Genomic DNA, 25,789 nt, shown 5'->3' with positions numbered 1-25,789 from the left:
TGTTGTTCAGTTACACAACACTGGCTTCACACATTGCTTTGATGGTGTGCTTTGAGGGGACATAGACGTTGGTTGTAATGTGCTATAAGTGAGATAAAAGATTAACCTTTATTGCTCCTCATATAATGAGAGGTAATATTTCTGTGTGCCCAGTCTCTGCTTTTCTTGTCCTGCTGCATGACAATTAGATGTAAGATGAGTATGTTGCCTTTCTGTGTTAATTGGTAGAAAAGGGGAGTATAAATAACTAATAGTATTTGTTATATAAACTGTGGTAAAGACAGCACACTATGCTTTGATTTGCTTAAAAATCCACTGCTCATTTTGCTATGCTTTGTATTCAGCATGTGCTTATTCAGGCCACCATGTGCAGCTTCATGTGTTACATAACCTCCTCCATGAAGCCTCGCCTCCACACGGCAGGTATCACTGCAGGGACGACTCGCCACACATTAACCCGAGTAAAAAACAAAACACCACTTGATTCGACATTATTCTATCCCCTATTCTTCTGCATTTTTGACATATTTCGTCAGTTCTGTGGCTGTTGACGCAGCGGTACCCGGGAGGTGTGTTACGCGGAACAGACACGTACATCACGGCTCTGCGTCTGTTCCGTCAGCGCCCCTCCCTCCCCGGCTCCTAGCATCCCTGTCAGCCCGGTGATGCTGTCATAAACCGGAGAATAAATCCCGTTTAACGATCGTGAAGGGGGCCTTGGTATTTTGTGAATGGTTTTAATGGTTGGCTGCGTTCAATTGTAAGTACTATTTAATGTGTTATCGGATTAAACCTCATTCAGAGGCATCATAGAACACGGTTGGTGCTATTTTTATTTGCACATCTCGCATTGTGAATCCGCGCTCGGCGTGAATAATACATTTCTCTTTCACTCGGGAGGTTTTTTTGAGGTTTTCCAAGGGCATCAGTGAGCGGCACGGTGCGGCAGGGATGTGCACTTATCACGTATAGACGGAGCAAGAGGAAATGAGCCCGTTTGTGCTGCTGTAGTATTTGATTTGATCCAATTTATCCGTGATATCCAGGCTCTCTGCTCTAGCTCCCCTCTCGTTCAGCGGACGAAGATGAGACGTCATGAGTTGATCTGACAGATGTTGCTGTGTTGCACAGGCATATATTATTCGCGTGCTCTCGCTGTTTTTTGGGGTATGATTGTGTAAAACGGGAAGTGCGATTAATGTTAAAATCCTTGCGTCGTGCTCGCAACCTTCATTTAATTTTCGGGATTGCATAAAATGATACCAGGATCTGCCGCATCAATGCTACCGTCTGCAGACGCTGCGAAACTGTACCAGACCAACTATGTCCGCAACTCCAGTGTCATCGGACTCCTATGGGCCATCTTCACCATCCTGTTCGGCATTGTTAACGTGATCATCTTCTCTCAGCCGTACTGGGTTGGAGATGGCGTGGATACGCCGCAGGCCGGCTACTTCGGCCTGTTTCACTTTTGCGTCGGAGACGGTATCTCCAGAGACGTGGTCTGCGAGGGTAGCTTCACCGAGTTCGCTGCTATCCCCTCCACTGCGTTCAAGGCCGCTTCCTTCTTCATCGGTATGTCCATGATGCTGATAGTCACCTGCATCGCGTGCTTCAGCCTCTTCTTCCTCCTCGGAACCTCCACCGTCTACAAGATCTGCGGTTGGATGCAGGCATTATCAGGTAAGGGTCTTTCAGTACCACTACCTACAGTGGGGGTTGGGGTGCCGGAAAGGAACTTGTTATCTTACCCTTGAACTAGATTTGAATTGTATTGATCAGTTGAATTGTCAGGGCCAAAGTAAAGATCAGAATAAATCTCTCCTGGAGTCAATACTGCTGAACTGGCAGTGCTGTCCATGGTGCTGAATGGGTTTCTTGGGATATTATGACATTAGATTCAGGTGTAGTCACATGAAGAGTTTCTCAACTTATTAAAATGCATTGAACATATTTATGCTGGTATAAACACACCATTAGCAACTAAAAACATGATTTTAAGAAGCTGTACCAATCCCATGTAATCAAATCAGGTATTTGATTAACAAAATATAAATAAATAGCCTCCTATCTGAATTGGTATCACTGTACTGGCAGATACCCTGTCCTGTGATGAAAAGATTGTCATGCAATTAAGAAACTTGATGGGTGCATTATTTGTTTTAAATCCTGTCATTTAAATTGTGATAGCTAATTAGTGAAATTAATTGTTCTATTGCTAAAAAGGATATTGCTTAGTGTGAATGGAGAATGTAGTCCTATTGCTATATTAAAAAACGGATTAAAACAGACTGTAACAGATGATGAATTTGCAAATGTAACTGAGAATGAATGACCACAGAACACATGCCCTTAATTGCATGATAAGGCTGGTATATCAGCAATTACACAAAGAGGTAAGGCTACTATGCAACTAATTGCAATCAACAGTTCTTTGTAAGACTCAGAGTCAATCCTCAGCCATCAGGTGCGTGCATGTGTGTGTGTGTGTGTGTGTGTGTGTGTGTGTGTGTGTGTGTGTGTGTGTGTGTGTGTGTGTGTGTTAAAGTTAGGGGTGTTGAGTGTTTAGATGAGGTCATTGGTTCAGCTGCTGGCAGCATGCTGTCACTGTTACTGTGGGCTAATGTGATCCAGTGTGGAGGCCTCCATCATCTGAAAGGAGACCAAACGTTACAGAACACCAGCCTGCTCAGCTGAACCCAGCAGTTCAAAGCTGCCGATTTTCTGTTCGCAACAAACACAAATGAGGGGAGATTATTTGGAACAGCTCCAGCTCCGTGTGCTATGTTGGGCTGAATTAATGCAATAAGCCTCTTTAATGAGGAGACCGTCGGGCTGTGTGCTTCTGTAGCTAAGAGATGAAAGAGAAAGCCAAGAGAAGAGACCCTGACCACGGCAAGCTGGCACAGGGATGCCTAATGAGGAAGCTGCTGTCAAACTTCATTATGCATAGCTGAAGGTTAAATCACGCTGCCTTCAATTACAAGCCCTGTGAAGACAGGTGGCCAACTGGCATCTGTGAAAGGCCCTCTACTGTCAGCTAATGTTTTGAATCAGAAGTACAAATGATCAATATGATGACATTATTAATGGCCAAAATGTGTGTGCAAGCAAAAGAGAATAACTCTTCGCTGCTCCCTTTTCCTTTATCCACTATTCACTTCCTTCAACCTTATTGGGCTTATTGAGACTTCATAAAGCGGTACCATGCCTCATTTAGTAAAAGGCCTATTCAGACATGGTAACTCAAATTCAAGGTCATACTGCGTGTGCTGGCCATACGTAATTTAAGTGATAAGTGTAAGACACTCTCAGCAGCATCTTTCACAAATCCCCTTGGGCTGAGGTCAGAATGTTGTGTATAAACACTCAGAAACACATAACAAATGTACGCTGCAGCATAGAGCTCCTCTCTAGTGAATCAGGCAGTGAGAGCAGGCACACACACTCTCCAACCATCTCCAGGAATGTTAAAAAATACTGAATATTTGATGAGCCAGGACGCGTTGCAACTCTCAAAATGTCTACCACAGCCAAAGATGAGGGCTGAAATGCTCCTTCGTCCATGCTGCCCTAGATGGACTTGTATCCTTCTTTTACCTCACAAAAGCTATTTCTGTCTTTGCATCTGCTCAAGTCCATGGCATGCAGATGCAAGCATGTTTTATTTTCTGCAGAGCCGAGCACAGTAAGATGCACATGCTCCTTCACTGTATCTCTTTCTGTTACCGCCACACCAAACACCCTCCTGTGCAACTCGACTTGTAACACCTGCTCATTGTGACCTCACTCATATGTTCTGTCCTGTAACTGCAGTTTTTTTCAGTATGCCAATTAACTAAGAACACTATGAGGTCAATCCTAATTAAGTCAACGTTTGTTCCTCCGTATGTACTGTACGGTTGCTATCCTTTTTCTAGAGTCTGTTTCCTTTCAAACATATATGAGTCATACTTGTGAATGGGCAAGGTGGAAGCTTTGTAAAGTCAACACATGTGCAGAGTCAGACTGACGGTGGCCTATTTGGAAAGAAACAGACTGATTTAAAAAGACCGAATTTACGTATAGGCCGGATGTGTTTTTTTCTTCTATTTTGGCCTCTTGCGTCATTCTTGGTTGTGTAGATGTTTTGTTTGTTTCCTGATATAAAAGGTTTGCTTCAGAATTCATAAGCAAAACTAAATTGCATTCAGAAACATCCAATGCTTTGTAGTTTATTTATTACGTATTTAATAGTGGCTTTTTCAGAATGCGCACTAGCGCACATTTGCATAGTTCAAAAATATGGCTAGATAATATTGGGCAATTTTGATAAACATGACTTAAACAATAATCAAAATTGTCCAAAAAGGGCCACTGGATAGCTCAACAGTAAGAGCTGGGGGGTATACTACGAAGCAGGATTTTCGCTTAGCCGGCTAAATTCAGGGAAAACTCCGGCTTTCCGGTCATCCGAAGCTGGTTCTCTTTTTAGCAGGCTAGATCTCCATGGTAATATATGCTAAGCAGCTAACCTGGTCGGGACCAGGGGCCTATACTGCGAACCTGGTTCAACCTAACCTGGATATGTTTGAGTTAGCCGGTTGGCTTAATCCAAAACATACGCGCTCTCGCTAAACTGTACTACGACGCTGGTTATCAAGTGGATCGCTCAAGCCAGCCGTGTCCTATCTAGTTAGGTGTGCGTTCACATGAAAGGGGTGGTATTTGGAGCATTCGACCAATCACAAACATGGAGAAGCGCACTGACAGCGCAGCGTCATACTTCCTGAATGAAAAGTGAACTTTAATACTAGTCAAAAATGAAGAAGTTAAACTTTAAACATCCATGACTTAAACACTTTATCCAGGATCAAAGCCACTGAGCTGCACCTGCAAGGTGAATACAGCTGGTAACAGAACAAGTGTTTGAATGCGTACATTAACAGGTTTATGATATCACTGCCCCGTCTAAAACACGATCTGACTTCAATTACATTTGTCTCGAGTGTTTCGTCAACTTATGTGTTGCTTAAAATAATACTTCTGCATACAGTATGTGACACTGTGAGTGTTGCACGGCCAGATACGGCTCAGCTGACTCAGATAAGGAGAGATATGATACATTATGAAGTGATATGCCGCGGACTGTACTTAATGTACTCTGATCCGGTTACTTATGTTGTGGCCGATATTTAAGTAAGCTTTCTTAACGCTAATGTTATAATAGTCAGATTTCTCTGAAGATGGGAGGTGATATTCTATTAATGTTCACGTTCACACAGTCGGTGATTTTTGCCGGCCGTCTTTCCTGCGACGGCAGCTTTTCTGTATTTCCTTTCTCCTGTAATATGACTTGATCGCTTTAAACTCCGCACACTGAGCTCTGATTGGTCAGCAGGCGGTGCTTTCACTGAGTTGAGCTCTTAGCCTGCAACCTAACCTGGTCCCGACCAGGTTAGCTGCTTAGCATATATTACCATGGAGATCTAGCTTGCTAAAAAGAGAACCAGCTTCGTAGGACCGGAAAGCCGGAGTTTTCCCTGAATTTAGCCGGCTAAGCGAAAATCCTGCTTCGCAGTATACCCCCCAGGTTAGGTTGCAGGCTAAGAGCTCAACTCAGTGAAAGCACCGCCTGCTGACCAATCAGAGCTCAGTGTGCGGAGTTTAAAGCGATCAAGTCATATTACAGGAGAAAGGAAATACAGAAAAGCTGCCGTCGCAGGAAAGACGGCCGGCAAAAATCACCGACTGTGTGAACGTGAACATTAATAGAATATCACCTCCCATCTTCAGAGCAATCTGACTATTATAACATTAGCGTTAAGAAAGCTTACTTAAATATCGGCCACAACATAAGTAACCGGATCAGAGTAGCCTACATTAAGTACAGTCCGCGGCATATCACTTCATAATGTATCATATATTTTATTATCTGAGTCAGCTGAGCCGTATCTGGCCGTGCAACACTCACAGTGTCACATACTGTATGCAGAAGTATTATTTTAAGCAACACATTAAGTTGACGAAACACTCGAGACAAATGTAATTGAAGTCAGATCGTGTTTTAGACGGGGCAGTGATATCATAAACCTGTTAATGTACGCATTCAAACACTTGTTCTGTTACCAGCTGTATTCACCTTGCAGGTGCAGCTATGTGGCTTTTATCCTGGATAAAGTGTTTAAGTCATGGATGTTTAAAGTTTAACTTCTTCATTTTTGACTAGTATTAAAGAGCCTGTGACACGGTTTTCCCCCATCATCCAAACCCATCAATTTGAGTACATATTGTCCCCTTGAAAACCGTTACTGAACTGAATATTTGTACTTTGATAACCATTAATCTGCCTTCAATGTTGACAATTTTCTGGATCTTCTCGCGGATTCTTCAAGTCCCGCCAAATGATGGGTGACGTCATTGCGGGCACAGCGCTCCAGCTGCACGTCCAGGATCCCAGCATCTGCATGTAAACCTTTATATATATACAGTCAGATGTAAACGCACGACGGCGCACACAGCAGCAAGCTCAGACAGCGATGACAGGTTAATGTTGAACGTGTCTGAGATCTCATATGAGGCTGAAGGATCGGTTTATGTTGTATCTGTTAGAAGTTTAGGAATGAGGTGCGTCAATATGGGCGATCATATGGTCATGTAGCCAGTGGTGGACTGGGACTAAAAATCATCCCGGGACTCTCGACCGGCCCACTTCGGTACCGCTAGTAAATTGTCAACGGGGGGAGCGGGGGATGTAAAATACAAATATAATATATAATGTCTGTGTCTTTGACATTAGCGCTGCTAGCCACCTGTGCCCTGTACTACGAAGCCAGTTCAACAGACCCTGGATATGTTTGAGTAACAAACAAACTAACAACAAACTAACAAACGAGATCTCGCTAAGCGGTCCTACGACGCTGGTTATCAACTCGGTAAATCAAGCCAGGGTTTCTCTCTCCAGCTGAGAGCGCGTTCACGTCTAAGACACGAGTGGATCTGACTTTAATTACATTTGTCTCGAGTGTTTCGTCAACATAATGTGTTAAATAATACTTCTGCATACAGTCTGTGACACTGTGAGTGTTGCACGGCCAGATGAGGCTGGAGAAGCTGACTCAGATAAGGAAATATATGATATATTATGATATTATATGATCGATGATCTCATTGATGATGTAATATGAATGATAAGTGCGACACGTCGGCGTCTTCTCTGCATACGGCAGTTTAAACTGTATTTCCTTTATCCTGTAATATGACTTGAGAGATTTAAACTCCGCACACTGAGTGGATCTCTTTTCTATAGACGCCGGAGGCGGACAGCGTCAGGTAAAATAAGTTATTTAGCCTTCTCAAACCTGAGCCTCACGCGCCGCCTATGGGGGATGTGCTAGTGACTTATCCGACCGGCCCACTTCGGTACCGGCCCATCGGGATTCGTCCCGATGGCCAGTCCGCCACTGCACCCAGCCCACGTAAACTGTCAACGGGGGGAGCCTCGCTGCGGGGAAACGGTGGACCTAGTGTCCCGATCGGAGTGGGAATAATAATAATAATCCGTGCATTTTATCCATTAATTTCCCCAACATTGTGGTAAAAAACCACACGTTTAATCCACGTTGGTGTACTACAACTACAAAAAGCATCGGTTTGTTTTCTCATCAGTAAATGCAGACCGGCTCAAACAAATCATCCTCACTCATCATTTAATGTATCATATGTTCGCCGAATTGACATGAAAGCACTAATAAATGTAGTTTCATCCACTTGAGTTTATAACCACAAAAATAATCGATTTGTTTTTATATCACATCCGACGGGAGGAAATTCAGCAGCTCTCACTCCCGATTTTTAATCCTAATGTAATCATCATCTTCACCACGATCATTTATGTTTATGTCGCCGAATTGACATGAAAGCACTGACAAATATGAATATACTGTAGTCAACTTCATTAAAACGTTCTTAACGTGCCTAAACTCAGTAATTCACCATTTCTACGCATGACACAACACACTTTGTCCGTGTTTGGCTCTCGAAGCGTTCCCGCATTGACGTCACTTCCGGCTTCCCCCAAAACTTCAAAATGAGTGAAGGAATTTCCCCGCGATGTTCGAAATTATTGATATTTAACGAAACGGTATCGCTTTTTCTTTTTTAAACTGACGGTTCGAGATTACTAGTAGCCCAATATTTCATTGCACAACAGTTGTTGGGATGGTGTCACAGGCTCTTTAAAGTTCACTTTTCATTCAGGAAGTATGACGCTGCGCTGTCAGTATGCTACTCCATGTTTGTGATTGGTCGAATGCTCCAAATACCACCCCTTTCATGTGAACGCGCACCTAACTAGATAGGACACGGCTGGCTTGAGCGATCCACTTGATAACCAGCGTCGTAGTACAGTTTAGCGAGAGCGCGTATGTTTTGGATTAAGCCAACCGGCTAACTCAAACATATCCAGGTTAGGTTGAACCAGGTTCGCAGTATAGGCCCCAGGTGGCCCAGATGCTGCACATCATCCCCTCTATCTCCACCTCTCGTCTGTGCGTTTCCAATAAACGCACTCTGACCTAAACAAATAATAATTTCAAAATAAAAATGTTTTTTCAATCAATAGAATAGAATATAATCGTTTAATGTCATTATACATGTACAATGAAATAATAATAAATGCTTCTCCCTTTCAAGGGTGCCATCAAAACAAAAACAAAAACATCACAACATAAGACAACAAATACACGCAGCATATATACTTAGGAATAAGGAATAAAGGAATAAGGAATCAAGTGCAGTAATTATTTCCAGGAGTATACAAATAAAATCTGTAATGTAATAAATAATAATAGTAGGTATTTATAATAATAATAATAATAATAATAATAATAATAATAATAATAATAATAATAACAATGATATATGTGGATATATGTACAGAGTCACATTGATTCACATGATGATAAAATGTACTGTAGGATGTAAGCAAGGATGTCCATATTTTTGAAGTTAAAGAGAGAAGATTACACAATGTATCCTTTCCATTGTATGTATATTATAAAATATATTATTTTACATGCATATTAGTGTTTGTACCAGTATGCTGCCACAGCAAATAAAGCCTGAAGTTTAAAACCTTCTCTGGCTGAAGATGGATAAAGATCAAACAAGTTGAATCAATACAACATAATCTTCTATTGCCTGACAGCAGCGAGAAGGACAGCAGGAAGATAAAGGTGTACACAGAGATGATAATACAGAGAAAAGAGAAGTGAGAGATAGCCAAGGAGAGTAGTATGAGGTTGGAAGACAAAAAGAAAAATCAGATACCAGAGAACACATACTGGGTCACCTCATTCCTTCCCTCCATGTAGCATTATGTGTGTTTTTCTGCGCCAGGCTTTCACTCCCATAGTCCATTAGCTCTATTGAGAGGCTTGTTCTGAAAGGAGCATTAAAGCCTAGTTGAATGGAGAGGTGGAAAGTGTTGGAGTGCGGCAGGAGAGCAGCGTCACAGAGCTGCACTCTCCACTGCGGCAGCCCCTGTGTGCCCCGCTCTCACAGCTAATGCTGCAAATGAGCACTAGTCTGGATACCCAGCAGGCCTTAAAAAGCAGAGGAGGGCTCGACCGAGGTAAAGGCGGGGTCTGCTACTTTTGCTTTGCTTCCTGTGTTTGTATATCTCATACTATAACATTTGTGAAACACAATAGATGCACATCATTCGTCTGCATGCTAAAAGACGACCATCTGGCCCGTGGCTTGATTAACTTCTTTGTCCATATGCACCTTTGGTGAATTAGAACTTCCTCAAGTTCCCAAACAACAATATTTTAAAGCAAAAATTAGCATATAAATTAAACACATTTCTATTAAGATGCACAGCAGAGCTGACTTTAATTTGATGCTGTTGAACTTTGTTAATAATTGCTTATATCCGTAAGAAGTAAACAATAAAATGCTTGTTCAAAAAAGATATGTATTAATTTCAGCACGCAAGAGCTTTTTCATCTTCCACTAACTTCTGCAGCTTTCTTTCATCATTCCTACTTAAATGACCTTCAGCATCCGTACTGCATTGAGCTCACTTACTTAAGCAAAGCAATGATTCAAAGCAGTAACTCAACTGTGTTTACCCCAAAGATTTCACTTGAACCGCTCCATAAATGCCGCTAAATTATTTGCATTCATTATAGTTCCACTCAATTTGGTTTGACCTTGTGAAGTACTTTGATGGATCATTTTAATGCAGTCCAGGAAAGTTGTTACAAAATGCCAACCCATATCCATTAACATTATTTAAAGCTGCTGGATAAACATTGATGATATTCATAACTTTGGAAAGCAGTGTGACGGGACTAATGTTAAGTGGACGGACAATGTGAGCAATAAACCAGTGACACTCTCAAACTGCAATATTATTTTCAATATATTTTTTAAATAATGTAGAGATTTTACCATTTGAAGGGCCTACATGTACCAATTCCAGATAACACACCACATCTGATTAATAATGTACATGTGGCCTGTCAAAGTAACTTCATAAGTGCACCTCCCCTCTCTACAATCAGTGTATTCTGAATGTGTATGGAAATGCAGTCTCCGAAAACATTCATAAATGTTTAACTGGAGAATACAAGCTGCAGACAACGACAGGAGGTTAATTTTACCTCTGACCTTTTTTGTTATTTTGCAGCAGTCTGACAGTTTGGGGGCTGCCGGTGGGCTTCATCATGTTAGAAACAGTCTAATGTTTCCAGTCACTCGTGATGCTGCAGCTAGACACAGACTTAGAGCGAGGGGTTATGTCTCTCTGCAGCACATCAAGTCAGATACCCAGCAGGCCAGTGACGCCAAATAACAAAAACATAAGAATGTCAACATAAGAAAACAACATAAGAGTTATATCAATGAAATAGGTTTCATGGTGCTCTTCTAGTTTTACATGACTGGCAGGCAGCTGGTAGAGAAGTGATGACAACTTATTCTGTATGACTTTAGAGCCGATCGGTATTCTCACGTTTTCTTTTTTAGCTGAATGTGCTGACCCACAACATTTGTTCAATCAATTCAACTGGATGTGAAACTCTGCCAGGTGCACTAATCAACACACGTTCACAGAAAGCTGCTTGACATCAAAGGGTGATACAGGAATGATCTATAGAGTACTAACTCATCTCTGTGACTCCTTTGCTCTCTTTTCTGCCTACATGTTTATCTGTCTTTTAACCTCTCTTGGCACTGACAATGAAGAACTATTCATCTTGCTTTCTTGTCAAATTTCCTCACATCTTTAGTTCACAGTAAATCTGTTTCAAATTAACTGTGCATTAACAGCCTTCAAGAATATTAGTAATTAGAAACATACACAGCTAGTAGAACCATCTAATTATAGCCGGTGGGAGGCTTTGGGGAAACATCATCCATGCAGCTCACAGCCCTGCAGCTGCTGGACAGCAGGAGGAGAGGATGGATGATGGATACACACCTTCATACACACACTCATTGATATGCATGTACTGTACATGTGTTTCCTTCCAGTAATTACATACCATGGCTAAGTCTCTTTAGCACAGTTAGAGATTCACAGGGAGGTCTTGCTGCTGTTTGCCACTTTTGCTAATGTTATGCTTATTTGTGTAGCCAGAACCGTTTGTTTTTAATTTAAGCACCCTGAGATCCTGTTTTTGGACATCAAACCAAACAAATCCATGCTGATTAATTAGCCTGCACTTTGTAAGTCTGTAGCGCTGTGGAATTCGAACTGTAAAGGCCAGTCGAGGCATCAGCATGACCCCCCTGTGTTTCGTGTCCCTGTAGCCCTGCAGGGTGCGGACTATAGATTTGAACTAATCCCTGTGATCTCAGAGTGGAGCTCAGGGTGAGGAGGAGGCTGATGTATTCCACATGGGGAGGGAGGGGGGGTGCAAGGTCACTGTGACCCATGAAAATAAAAACTTTCCGTATTGTAATGCCAGTAATGCATATATTTGTTTATGGCGTTTGTAGAATAATGAAGTAGTTGATGATTGATTTTACTTTATGCATTTCAGAGGGAAATGCATTTTTAATTCCTCATTTTATAAAACACCACATGCTGTTATCAATTGAACCATCTTATCCCACTACAACATTAACATTCATAATTATTACACATGAATAATAATGATCAATTAATATGATAATATTATGTCATTGACAGGGGCTTAATCATCCTTAACCCTTACAAATTAAACTAATAATCATTTTTGAAAACGGAATATGCAAGACATATAAAACAACAATAGATTACTTTATGTCAGCTAGTAGTTTGTGCTTAAGTAAAGCTAGCACTCTTATGTTGGAAAGTAGTGGCTGGAGGGAGTATTAATGGAATTGTGCATTTTAAATAGAATTTCATTTTTGTGGCCATTAGCTGTAAAAGGTAATTCAATAATCATTGGTTGTTGCTCAGTGAATTGTGAGTAAACTGTGTACTGAGAGAGCCCTGCTGAAGCAGAGGCTGTTTGTTGCATCACCGCTGAACCGTGGGCCAAGTCAGTATGTTCATAGAGAATTCAAAAGGTCTCTTTTGATCCCCATTGCCCTTGCCAATCTTTATCCTCTAGGTACAGGCTGCATCTGGACCTGTTACCTAAGCCCTCCACCCCGGCCTGCTCACTGCGGTTTAAGCTGTACTCTTCCCTCAATACTCCTCCTCTTCCTCCTCCGCATCAACACCTCTGCTTTAACCTGAAGTGCTACATTCATTAAAGAGGCACATGTCTCACTCTTGTGTCAACCTAAGAGCACTTAAGTGTAGACACTGGATAATTTCAAAGCACACTGTGTCCTTCCGATACATGTCCTGCTTCACCTGTTCTCCTTTCTGAGGCCAACTTTAATCAATGTTTTATCAAGAGACAACATCTAACCGGATGTTCTGTGTGGACATTAAGAGTCAGAGCACACACACTGTCTGGAAATGCACCATTAGGCCACAGGATTTAATTCAAAAAAGTGTTTTAAAGACGACAGAGACAACGCAAAAGAGAGGAAAGAAGAAGAGCGCATTTTTTGTGTTTATCAGATACATATACTAACTTTCAACTAGCTATAATGTTGACAATTAAGCTAACTGACAAAGCTAATGTTAGCTTGCTAACACCAGCTGGGTTAGCTAAACTTTAAAGACGATATTCTCTATTTATTTTTAACTTCGTGATTACTACTGACTTTGAAGGCAATATTTTCTTTCAAGTTTCGGTTATTTTTGGTTATATTAGGCTAATGCTACTTATGCTAACATCACTTACTGTTTAGACTAATGATTGCTATTCAATGGCATTACATTGAACTTTTATTTATTATTTTGTACCCTTGAGTAAATCATCAGTTTGAACAATATTGTACCCTCTTGTGTTACAAAGAGAATTGTCTTTATCAGTTCATGTTAGTTACATATCTAAAGCTCTTGTTCTTCTTGAGTTGTATTCCCTGTGGAGAAGTCACTGCAATATGTTCATGTGGAAACATTTTCCAAGACATATTCTATTACAGGGCATACATGATTAGATTAAGATTCATTTCTTGCTCCTTCTTATCTTTTTAACTTAATTGATAAGTTGGTTGTTGGCATTTTGTGCTTGTTGTGCAGAAAATTGCGAAATATTTTTGACAGAGTGGGATAAAGAGGATGCCTAGAAGCTTCTTACTCCCCTCCAGCAACCATCAAGTTTTGCCAGCAACTGAGATAGAAATAGAGTTGGACTGCAGACAGCTCATCTCAACCAGCTTGCTTCTTATCTTCCTGGGGAGACAGTTACAGTAAGAGTTTGTTTTAAAAGTTGAATTAGCTCTACTTTCCACTGTATTCTGACACTTTGGAAATAATTTTTTTGGAGAACTTGTGTCCAGCCGGCTGTCTAAACAAATCTTTATCTTTGGTGTATTTTGTGTGAAACTCTCACTCCATATACGTTTTACTATTATTATTTTAGCACTTAAAGCCATAAAACTGACTGTATTATAACACCTACAAGGTAAGACTGTTTCTGTGACATGCCCACATTTATAATCCTCTTTCTTTGTCTCTCTTTTGACCCCATAAAGCTCAGGCAAGAAATAGGCTTAAGTGGCAACACATTTCTCACTCCATTTAGTCCCACTATATAGATTATACACTCTTAACTGCCTCATTTATCTTGATGCAATTACGGCATATTACTGTCAAAGTCTTGAGCCATCTCATCTTTCAGAGCCAGAGAGCAGTCACGATGGTCCAGCTTGAGGAAGAGGGGGTTGATGCAGACCACACTTCATTAGAGTCGGGACTAGTCACTCATACTACACCCTCATCATTTGACTGCATAAAGCTCACCGAAGTGTGGCAAGAACCATATTTTCTTTATTTGGCGATGAGAATGATATGAGGAAGACCAATCACAGACCAGAAAAATCCACTCTTATGGAAGCCTACATAATACATAGCCTACAAGTGCAAACAGAAGAATACCAGAAATAACTGCAGAGCCTATGTAGCCTATGTGTAGCATGTTGAGGGTTAACACATAAGGATTGCAGAGCGAGATCAATTCAGACTGCAGGCTTGAATTATGAACCAATGTCCTTTTCTATTCCGACACACTCGTCATACTTAATCCCAGACAACACGTCATTTATCACCTGACAAAATTATCCAAATTGCAGACAAAACAAAAATTCTTATAAATAGTGTCTTTTTAAGCTTTTTTATTTTGGTAATTTGTATATTTCAGTTGTTTACTACAAAAACAAGCATGCTTGATGCTATTGCCAGCCCTTTTCCTAGGCATAGTGAACAGTTTTAGAAAACTTTCCCATAAAGTTAGTATCATCTAAGAAAAAGAGTGTGATTAGCTTGATTTACTCTTTCCCAAAAACATTGAATAATACTATAAGGCGGGAATGAGCTTAACATATGTTCTAACATTTAATATTATTGGTGCATTCAAGTGCTTGGAGGAAACTTAGCAGAATGTAATATGCCATTGACGTCAACCATTGATCCTCGAATCTTTAGGCTACTTTACGATCCCATTTCTATCCCACTAAGTGCTAGTCTAAGCAATCTGACTCATCCAAACACAGTCACACCAGGCCTGAGCAGTCACAATGCTGGTAAAAGCAACGCAGATAAATCATGTCTTTAGGGGTTATGGATCACACTACTACCCAACGAATAACAATCACAAGCTGCTATTTTGTTCTTTGTGGATGTAACTATCTCATTACAGATACATAAAAGACTGCAGTGCACAAAGAACCCTTTGAACTAAACTAGTAAGAGTGCGCCTCATTCAGGTCACCATTTCACCTGTAGGAGTGAAACATTAAAGCAAACTTACTTATGCATATTCATAAAGACACCCTACTGGGATAAACACTCAAAGCTGTTCCCTGAGCGTCTGTGCTGATTTGTTTTTTGAGCTGACTTTTACCTTAAATGCCACTGCCTCGGTCTCATGCGCCAAAGAGGCTGACAGTTCACACACTCACCAGCGCCAAGATGTGTCACTATGAGAAGTGACAAATGATGTTCAGCTGCAGTGTATCATTTACACAAAGAGGGGCATGTTTACCAGTATGACTGTCTGTGTTTGTGTGTGTGATACAACTGGATCCATATGCAGTGTGAGATTGCCGTTTGGGATGTGTGTATGCATAATTTAGTATGTCACAGTTATGGAGAAGAAAATGCGGACTGTGGGAGTTAAAAAATGTGAATCCCTTTTCATGGCTGCTTAAATGTACTGCAGATGTGCAAGTGTTGGATCTGCCACCCAGTGAAATCAATGACATACTGAAACACTGACAACACACTCAGACATGTGACTGCATTCACAGAGTTATAGTGAAAACAATAACCAGATGCTATGGAGGCAGATGAAATCCTATGCAGTAACTGTTTTTTGTTTTTTTTCTGCAAATAACAAACAAAATGGTCTGCTTTGGTCTCTAGTCACTTCTTGCAAATGCCACACTTTTTTGTATAGGCGGCAATGGGATTATTTTAGTATCAATGGGATTTAGTTGTCTCTTTGTGGAAAAAGAGCCCATGTGCTTCTGACAAATGTAGTGCCATCATAGGGCTCTGAACCATCTGCTGGTCTGCCCTCACACTCCCCTGTCGAGCTGTTCACACTTAATCTGCCCTACCTATCGTCTCTTACATAAGCTGTGATGAGCCAACACTCATTTCACAGTCCAGGTCTCCCCTCACAGAAAAAGTGACTTACTGATAGTTTGAGGAAAACACAAAAAGGAGTAGACGCTGAGAATAGCTCCGCCATGGGGCTCCAGCATATGGTAGCAGTGCTTATGACGTGAGGTGCTGGGTACTTGCTGGCGGCCACACAGGGCTGGAGCATGGCACCCTACAAGGGGGCTGTCTCTCACCCCCTCTCCTCTCTCTCTGCCTCGCCCGTCCATAATGATCTGTCTCTCCTCTCTCCGAGCCTGTCTGCTGCTCTCCAGCTTGACAGAGAGAAGGGCAAAGCGGAAAGAGTAGGATAATGTAGTCAGTTAATATCTCGTCTCCACCCCGACTGACAGCTGCATTCTGTCAGGTGTGCTGCTATTTCTGCTGCTACCTTTTATCACTGCAGCATGAAGCTCTGCTCCAGTGGAGAGGGGGTGACGCCAGCTGATGCCAACAGATAATGAGATAATGGGGTTTCTATTACCCAAAACTTAAATTCAAGTCCCCATTTTGGCATTCCTTAAAGTAAACATTAGTATTGATCTGCATTTGGCATCCATGTTGTCTACTTTTCCTAAACATCATAGAAGTACTGTTAATTGAACGTAATGCCCCAGATCATATCTGATATATTATCAAAAACTATTACCCGTAAATGTATATGCATGCATGAAGTATTTTAAAATGTTTAAATGAGTTTAAGTACATATGCTGCTTTTCCAAGAAAATTGCAATACATCATTTTTATTTTTGTAATGCTTGCCTAAGTGTGAAAAAGGTAATCTCCTCGTTACGTGAATGGGTGCTGGAGCGGGCATGCAAGATTGTGTGTGTGGTTTTGGATTAGAAGACTCCAGTCTTAGCGTTAGTGTTTTGATGGGACATGGTCTCCTCCCCTACCCACAAGCTGTTTCTGGAAGCAGGAGCAGCATATGTGGCTCCCTCTGTTGGGATCATGGGGTAGATCTTTTGTATGGCATCCAGAACTATGACATCTTTTTTTTGTTCTCTTTTAGTATCTGCACCTTGATGCTTTCAGCGTTCATCACATATATTTTATTCGTATTTTTCCTGCACCCTTCTCTCTCACCTTCTCCAGAGATGTGTGTGTGCCTCCTCTATCTCCTCCTGATGTAATATTCATGATGGCGTACAGGAGACACCCAGAAGGATCTAGAAAAGCTTTTGTTACCTTTGTAGTAAATGCATCATGAGGGAGGGAGAAACATGTATTGACTTACATAATATCAAAAGCTGTACACCGTGGCACTCCCTCTGTTACGCTGTTACATAAACACCCATACTATGCAAAGCATTCATGCAGTTAGTAGGCTACAGTAGAAGCATGGTGGATCCATGTATAATAAGAACTGGATACAGCGTGGGTGGCGGGGCCTCATTCATTCCTATGAGAGTTGCTCAGCGCATGATGACAAAATGGCCCAACTTTTGAGAGAGCGAAACGTCACAGATTACCCGGCATGCCTGATAAGTACCCGTATATGCACTCATAGAGCATGCGCAACTTTAACCACGCCACCCAAAAGGCTCGTTCACATTAAGCACGTGAATTTGCGTACACCTAACAGCACCGCGCGTTCATGACAGCATGGTACTGGATTTATATTAACGAGGCGGCAGTTAGCAGCTAGCTAGTAAATTATGCTAAGTTATACACATCAATCGTTATGTACTTTTATATTACGCTGACATCAGGATCTAGTGATAACCAAGCAACAGAGCTTCATTTAATAGCTTCATTTAGCATGATACTTGTGTGGGTTGTACATGAAACCACTTGGTAATATATAAAAATGAAGCCTGTTATGATCAATTGTGAGTTAAAACTTTATCTAAAAAGTAAAGCTGATGATGGATTACTGTGGTGGAGTTAAAATAACAATAGCCTATTTCTTTTTGAAATATGATGGAGTAAAAGAATAGTAACTGTGATTATTCATGTTAAGTAGCCCACAAGTAACTAAAACAATTGCAAGTGCAATAAGAAGCTACAGGAACGTTAATCTACGTCGGTAATATTAACTTTATTTAATACAACATTTACGGTACAAGATTTACATCATACAGCCCATGTAGTATAATATTTTACAAATGATGAATTACAGAAAACATGTGCAATATATCCATTATTACAGCTCCGTGGGCTGGCAGTAAGGCGATATGGTCCGTTGTTATTGTGCATCCATGGGTAAAGATAAACGCATGTAGTGCTGAACACGTAACATGAACGTGCCGGGCGGCGCGGTCCCGTGGGTTAGATGCGCGTTCATAATGCCGAGGGAAATAACTCTCAGAATAACGTTATTAGCACATTTGTACTACTTGAGGAACGAATGTTTTTAATAAGGGCTATACAAACGTTCATACTGGGTAGTTTATTTAGTTTAAAAAAAATTATCCAACGAGTTACAGACCACTCTTTCCCCATTTAAGTCAATGGGAAAAAGTGTTTCCGGGCCCAGCAACCTAAAGGAAGTGTAGTACCGCCGTTTGACCAGCACGAATATTCTCATCAGACTCCGGCGCACTTCCTGCGGGCTTGGGTGGATCTCATTGTTCAAAGTTGAAAACATGATTTATGTACCACTATCCATGATTGACCATTTCTCAAACCCCCACTGAAAGACAGCTTCCCCTTCGGCTCAGACTGATAACATGGCAGCTGACTGATGACTCAGCTTTCAGCGCCATCTAAAGATGGACAGTTGCCTTTAAAAGAGCAAAGGTCAAAGTCAGTTCTATTATCATGTTATATTTCTAATACAGTTTCTATTGTTTTATCTGATTTCATCACTTTCCATCCAACCCAGTCTGAACATGTTAGGGTCCTCTCTGCTATAAAAATAAACCCAACAATTCAGTGCAAACCACTCCTTAAAAAAAATTCTGAGGGAGCAAGCTACTTTTGTTATTGCTACAAGCTATGGACGGTGGACTTTAAACACTTTTTGGGTTGTAGATAATTTGGTGTTCAATCAAGGACAGAGAAAGGCAGATATGTTGCGTCAACTTTCAAAAATCTTGTAAGGCTGAACCAACCATGAAGACACTGGTGAGGACTGTCTCTGTTATGTGCTGGGACTGAAGACATTCTGCTTTTGCCTTGAGCCACTTTCAGAAAAACATAACTCAAGTTGGATTTGTTCAACAACACTGCTGCAATTTTTTAAACGCTTTGCCACGTCAGGACCTGCTCTCTGTAGACACACTCTTATAAACGGTCAGTGGAGACTTGTTAGCGATAGGACACAAGTGGACCCAGTCACCGGCGACACTGTACATCTATGCCTCAGTGACTCACTCAGGAACTGAATCATGTAATAGACTCTCGATGACGTTTGACAGGCTGTGATGCTAGCCTTATCACAACCTGACAACACTAACATCACCAAATCAAATGTGTGTTGCTTTATCACATGTTTGCTCACATTGCAATGTAAACTAATGTTTCCCCTGCCAAATGGCATAGAAATGTTTGAAATAGGTCACTGCAGTACTCCACCATTCGTCCATCTGAGCCTGAATAAAAGTCCTTGCTCTCTGAACCTCGGCGTGAATATGAATTTGTTATGACAGAGCCATGGGGGGGGGAAGGTAGAAGAGGAGTTGATATGCTCTGCTATGTTAGGTATGCAGTGATTCTGCAGCATATAGCGCTCTGTTTTTTCACTCTATTTCTCACTGTAACATCTCTCAACACCCACTGATATCTTTGGGCACTGTTATAGACTGCGGCCTTACTGTAACAAACTGCAGCGTGAGTGTTTTAATGTGTACGTGTGAGCAGCCTGTATGCACATAAGAAGAGAGTAAAGAGCATATTGATTTCTATTTTGGTTGTAGAGAGAAGATACATAAGGAAAATGATCCATACGTTATATAAACATACACTTCTGTTTAAAGGCATCAAAGTGAAAGCAGCATGCAGGTCCTTAAAATGCAGATTAGGAGTGTAGCAAACTCATTGAAGTCACAAAATAATGTTCAAAAGCCTGGAACACAATCATGTAGTGTACAGGGAGAAAGATTATAGGGAGGAGTTGTGGATCAGAAGTAGGGAGTGTGTTTTATTATTAATGTGCTATACACTCCGGGTAATTGTGCAGTCAGCTGCTTTTTCCAGGTCCTCTGCTGTTCTTCTGCAACATCACCTCAAAGGAGAACCTAATCCAAATTGAAGATGAGAGAGATTTTTCCCCTTGGGCAAAAAGTGAGAATGAGGAGCTTAGTTAAAAATCTAAAGAGGGAGAGAGAAAGGCGGCACCACTGCATGGGCACTCTTTTTTTCTTTTCCGTATACTGCTCTGCCGCAGCATCACCTCAGAGAAGAATTTCTTTCAAACTAAAGATGAAAGAGGTTTTAGCCTTTGGGCAAAGACTAAGAATGAGGAGCAGCCAGTTAAATCTAATACAAATCCAAGGAGAGAGGCAGGCAGGACGTTTTGTAACAAAACAAGCAAACTATGTGAATGTGATGAAATCCAAGGCCTTTTTCAGGACATTTGATGTAATCGGAACAGTGACGACACTCAAATATTCTTGCTGTTATTGTGTGGCTGTGGTTGTTTACTGATGTTTTTACTGCTTTTCCACATTGTGTCTAGTGACTAATCTCTACCTAAGGGAGTCAATGACAATCAATGTGATAAGTGCAATACAAACACAGCGAAACCTCCAGAGAGGAGAACATTTGGGTAGAGATTTTAAAAGCAGTTGAAATGATCATTCTTCTTCTTCATTTTTTCTCATTTCCCTCACAAAATGTCATTATCTCTGACCTCATTTATTACACTGCACTCCCCTCCCCAAACTCATCTTTTTCCTGTGGATACCTTTTGTTCCTACTCCCTCCTCTCACTAGGTGTCTGTCTGGTGCTGGGCTGTATCATCTATCCTGATGGTTGGGACAGTGACGAGGTGCGGAAGATGTGCGGGGAGCAGACGGACAAATACAGCCTGGGAGCCTGCTCAGTGCGCTGGGCCTACATCTTGGCCATCATGGGCATCCTGGACGCTCTCATCCTCTCCTTCCTGGCCTTCGTCCTCGGGAACCGGCAGGACGGACTCATGTCAGAAGAGCTGCTGGCTGAGAGCAAGGGTGAGAATATACTATCTAATCTGACAATATGTGATATTTTATTGGTCTCTTTTCGGAAATGTACTCTTGGCCACTGTGCTGGAATTCAAAGCCAGGCTCAGAACATGTTGGGATTTAATGTCTTCAACAAGTCTGCTATACTTGCCATCATGTGAACCTAAAGTGATTCATATATGGTGTAGGACAGCTTCTTTCATCATAAGGCTACCTTCCACACCAAATCTATTTTTCGAAATAATAAATATCTCTACACAATTATCGCATACAAAAAACATGCATCTAGAAACAGATTACAGTGAATTTCCAATTATTATTTTTGTAGCTTGCATAATGGTTTACATCTTAGAGTCACTTATGTGTATTAAGTTTGTTTTGGCTGGCCACAAGACAACTTGCCCTAAAAGTGCACTATTGTAATTTCTGCAATAGTGGGCTGGCAAAAAGCATACACTTAAAGTCAATTATAAACCTTTAAGAATAGTATTCTCATCTAACACACACCATGTGACTTTCAACCTTGCTAAGCTGAATTGTGCACTCTTTTATTTATCCACTGGAAGTCAAGTTTTGATGCAGCCTTTATAAAAAGTAAACTAAATGTAGAAAGCTATACATTTATTTGGAAAAAGTGGCTACATGAGATAACTTTTGAATAAAGTGTTAATTACACTAAAATAAATCAAAAGACAACTATGTGCACTAATATTGAGGCATTGAAAAGAAGCACTGTTTTGCAACCATATATGCAATAAATGAAAAACTTTTTTTTCTCCCAACTAATTTGACATGTTTTACCATTCCAATTTGTTTGCTCTTTTGCTAAATTAACATCTCTTAGTGAAATATTGTAATATTAAATGCATTTACACAGAGATTCACAGGGAAATCTGCTGTCAAACAATGTATATTTGGTCAAGGCTGAGAGGATTCAAGCGGACGGCATCCAAACTAAGGTAACAAACCGCTTTACTGGTGTTCTGCTAGTGAAGGGGTTTTAACATCCTTTAAGGTTAATTTGAAATGTTATACCTATATTTCAAGTCACATACTGTATGTGCTCGCTACTAAGATCCAAAGACAGCTGGAATATCTTAATATCCCACCCATTTTCATGATTTAATCATGGAAATGGCCTGGCCTATAGGTGTGTGCCCATGAATATGCAATGTCTGCATTACTATCACAGGTCTGAGGTACTGTGAAAAGGCCCGGATCCAGGTATGTCTCCCAGAGGGAAATGGGATTAGTTTGTTCATGCCATGTAGATTGAAATAGAACCAGGCAGGCATGGGCAACCAACAACCCATCAAACTAAAGTGAGAAAGAAGAAGAATGAAGAAGAAAAAATGAAAATATGACAATACTTGAAAGGGGCGGAAGGTGCTTGAAATTTCACTTTCTTATAAGAGAAGCAAAAATGTTTCATCATTTTAGTTAAATTGTCAAACCATCTGTGCATGCAGCTGGTACAATTCTCTACATAGTAATACAACCACATCTCACAGGAGCTAAATGCAATCTATATTTTATATATGATATATTCAAATGACAAATTTGAGAGAATAAAACAAGATGAAGATCTAAAAGGTGAAACTCTGAATGCTAAGATTGATAACTTAACTAGTCAATAAAAAGCCTCTCTGCTTCATTGATTAACCATTCCTTGGTTTAGGGCTCTGGGAAATCTATTATTATGAATATTTTTACTACAGTTAAATACACTTCAGCTCATCCCTGGTGCCATCTACTGGTGTTTGTGTGCAATACACCCAACCAGTCATCGGGAAGGATGTGAACAAGGGAGTCTAATATAGCCCGACCTTGAGAACCGTGTTAGCACTTTTATCTTTTACTCTGTGTTTATGTTTTTGCAGAGGGAGGCAATGCCTAACCAAAATCTTAAGGTAAGTAAGGTCTAACATAATGAACATCTTTAGATATGTCCATCGATCAGTCAATGACCTTATGTCGGCCATCATCATCAATGTTCTTTTATATTTGATTACCATGAGATGTGTGTCCACATTCCCAGTAAAGTGTCAATTAATTGTATAATTGACACTCTTCATCACTCTTTTACTCCTGTAGCCCCCTTCAACAGACAGTAAAACAAGTACTCAGATACTTTAATAAAATACCACAGTGTATCGTCAGTTTCAAGTAAATGTAATGGCAATATTTTACTCTGAAATATACTCAATACTCAAATAGAAGTACAACTACATTTATATCAGTGGTAGAGGAATAATCACATCATCTACTCAAGTAAAACTACTAATTACATTATTCTTACATTTGCTACATACATATTTCTGCTCAATTAAAAGAGTATTTTCAGGAAAATGTACTAAGCAAATTGCCTTTTTGACCAATATAATAAGATTTGAGTTTAGAAAAAACAATAGTTCCCATTTCAATGAAATGTAGCAGGCATTTAAAGTAGTATGAAAAAGAAAAACTCAAGTAAAGAACAAAGCACTCAAGGAAATAAATGCATTTTTGCAAAAAATAAAATATTTCTCTTTCCCTCAGGTCCCTGAATTTCCATGTGTCTGTTTTCATGAAGTACCCGTCAACCCTCAACATCAGCTTAGCGGAGAGAGGCCATCCAGTTCTGTGGAGGAGAGGAATTCTGTGGAACCAGCCAGCCTGCCTTTCACATCAACCTGCCAAATACCCAGTGTACCCTACCCTCAAAGTCCATCCATTTTGCTTGCCGTCCCCGAATCGTCCCCAGCACTTAGATGGAGCCCGATGCACTTCTACCCCAATGTGTCTACAGACCTCACCCTTGCACAACATTGCATAGACCATGGCAGGGGCAGAGACTGTTATTCTACCGAGAAGTATACAGACTTCCCATTACCTACCTGAGAAGGCACAGGGTTGACATTGTACACCTGCAGTACGAGCACAGACACACACACACAGACACACAAGCCACCACACTCATATGCACAAACACAGCTCAACGCACATACAGTACATTTGACGAAAAACATTGAAAAACTCTGTAATTACAAGTATTAAACTATTTTAACACTTAGCCGTGTGTACCACCGTCAGAATGTGTGTCATGTTTTATTTGTGAGAAAAAAAAGAAACTGCTCATTTTCAGATATTATCGAGTTGATGTAAATCTATTGTGTTTCATATGTAAAGTTTGACAATGAAAGATTGAAGTTTCTTTTTTGCTCATACACCCCATTGTTCTACTTCATTTAATGGAAGAAAAAAAATATTTAAGATATTTTGTATAAGAATATTATCATCTAAAAGAGAAAAAAACTTGTATTTAAAAGTATGTACAGTGAATATTAAAGATGTTCTAGGAATTTTAACTAAATCCATTCAATGCCCTGCTAGCTAAATTTGCACAGCGCTTCAGTTTGAGAAGAAATCTGATATTTTATAGTCTCTGGTATCTACACTGTGATGGGGCTATAAGGACTGTGTGCTGCAGGACTCATAGCCGCTGTGTGAGTGTGCTTCTGTATGTGTGTGTCTATGTATGGAAGGTATGTTTGTTTGTATGTGAGTGAGTTTGAGTGAGTGCATGCACATGTGAGTGTTGGTGTGAATGTGCTATTATAGTTGGCCTAAAGAACCAATATGCCAGCCTCACACACACAATTGTTCTGTCGTGTAGCTAAATGTGTGTGTCTCTGTCGTTGTCTCCAGCTCCCTCTTTCGGTTTTTCTCTCTTTAACTCCCCTTTTACTCGCTTTGTTTTGTTGGGACATACAGGGTAACATGATGGAGTTGGAGTATAATGTATAGTGACTGGTGTGCCTGAGGAGTGAAATGTGGTGGTTATGGATAAGTAAGGCTGTCCCAGCGTCACCTGTGGATATTTTTCTGTGTAAATAAATATTCTATAGATACCAAGAAATTAGCAAATATGGAGGAGGTTAATCTAGAACCAGTAAAGAGATTCCTTTAAGAATATATGAATTATGAACACTTAATAAAGGTTTTCACTGTACATCTCTGTTGTGTGTCTTTATTTGACAAAAGTGATGTTTCCAAATGATTATTATAGTAGTAATAAAGTTAAGTACAACTCAGCCTGTGATAAACTTAAAGTGCACCTATCATGCTATTTTTAGGCAATAGTAGCCTATATAGGTGTCAGATATATAAAAAATATAAAAAACATGTCTATGAATTGTTTTGCTCAAAATACCAAACAGATCACCCATGCCTCATATCCCTCTATTTCTCTTCCTGTTTTAAAAGTGCTGATTTGGGGTAGAAAGCTTTAAAAAAAGACATACAAAAGTGCATTTTACATGATAGGTCCCGACTCCCCTTTAAGTAAAGTCCTCTGTGGATTGATCAACTTGCATTTTGGGAAATGTAGGATCCTGTGTGTTCCGAGTACGACCGGTTTGACACTATGAACCAAAAGTCAGAATAAGTTGGACATTTAAAAATAATGATGACTTTGCAAGATGAGAAATTATGCAATA

The 25,789-nt window shown here is 40.5% G+C and overlaps 1 protein-coding gene across 2 annotated transcripts; it reads left to right on the top strand.

Moving 5' to 3' along the window:
* The first annotated feature begins 610 nt into the window (after positions 1-610).
* LOC117448094 (LHFPL tetraspan subfamily member 3 protein-like) lies at positions 611-25,302 on the top strand. Of its 2 annotated transcripts, XM_034085210.2 has the most exons (4): positions 611-1,683; positions 21,081-21,317; positions 23,192-23,221; positions 23,850-23,977. In XM_034085210.2, exons 1-3 carry the CDS (start codon positions 1,257-1,259, stop codon positions 23,206-23,208), a joined length of 681 nt encoding a protein of 226 aa, XP_033941101.1. In that variant the 5' UTR covers positions 611-1,256; the 3' UTR covers positions 23,209-23,221; positions 23,850-23,977. The 2 variants fall into 2 exon arrangements, with proteins under 2 accessions (XP_033941101.1, XP_033941100.1); XM_034085209.1 differs by lacking the exon at positions 23,192-23,221 and having other exon boundaries at positions 23,884-25,302.
* The last annotated feature ends 487 nt before the right edge of the window (positions 25,303-25,789 follow it).

This window comes from Pseudochaenichthys georgianus, chromosome 6 (genome assembly GCF_902827115.2).
Source record: "Pseudochaenichthys georgianus chromosome 6, fPseGeo1.2, whole genome shotgun sequence".
Taxonomy (NCBI): Eukaryota; Metazoa; Chordata; class Actinopteri; order Perciformes; family Channichthyidae; genus Pseudochaenichthys; species Pseudochaenichthys georgianus.
This window is presented reverse-complemented; position numbering and strand designations above follow the sequence as displayed.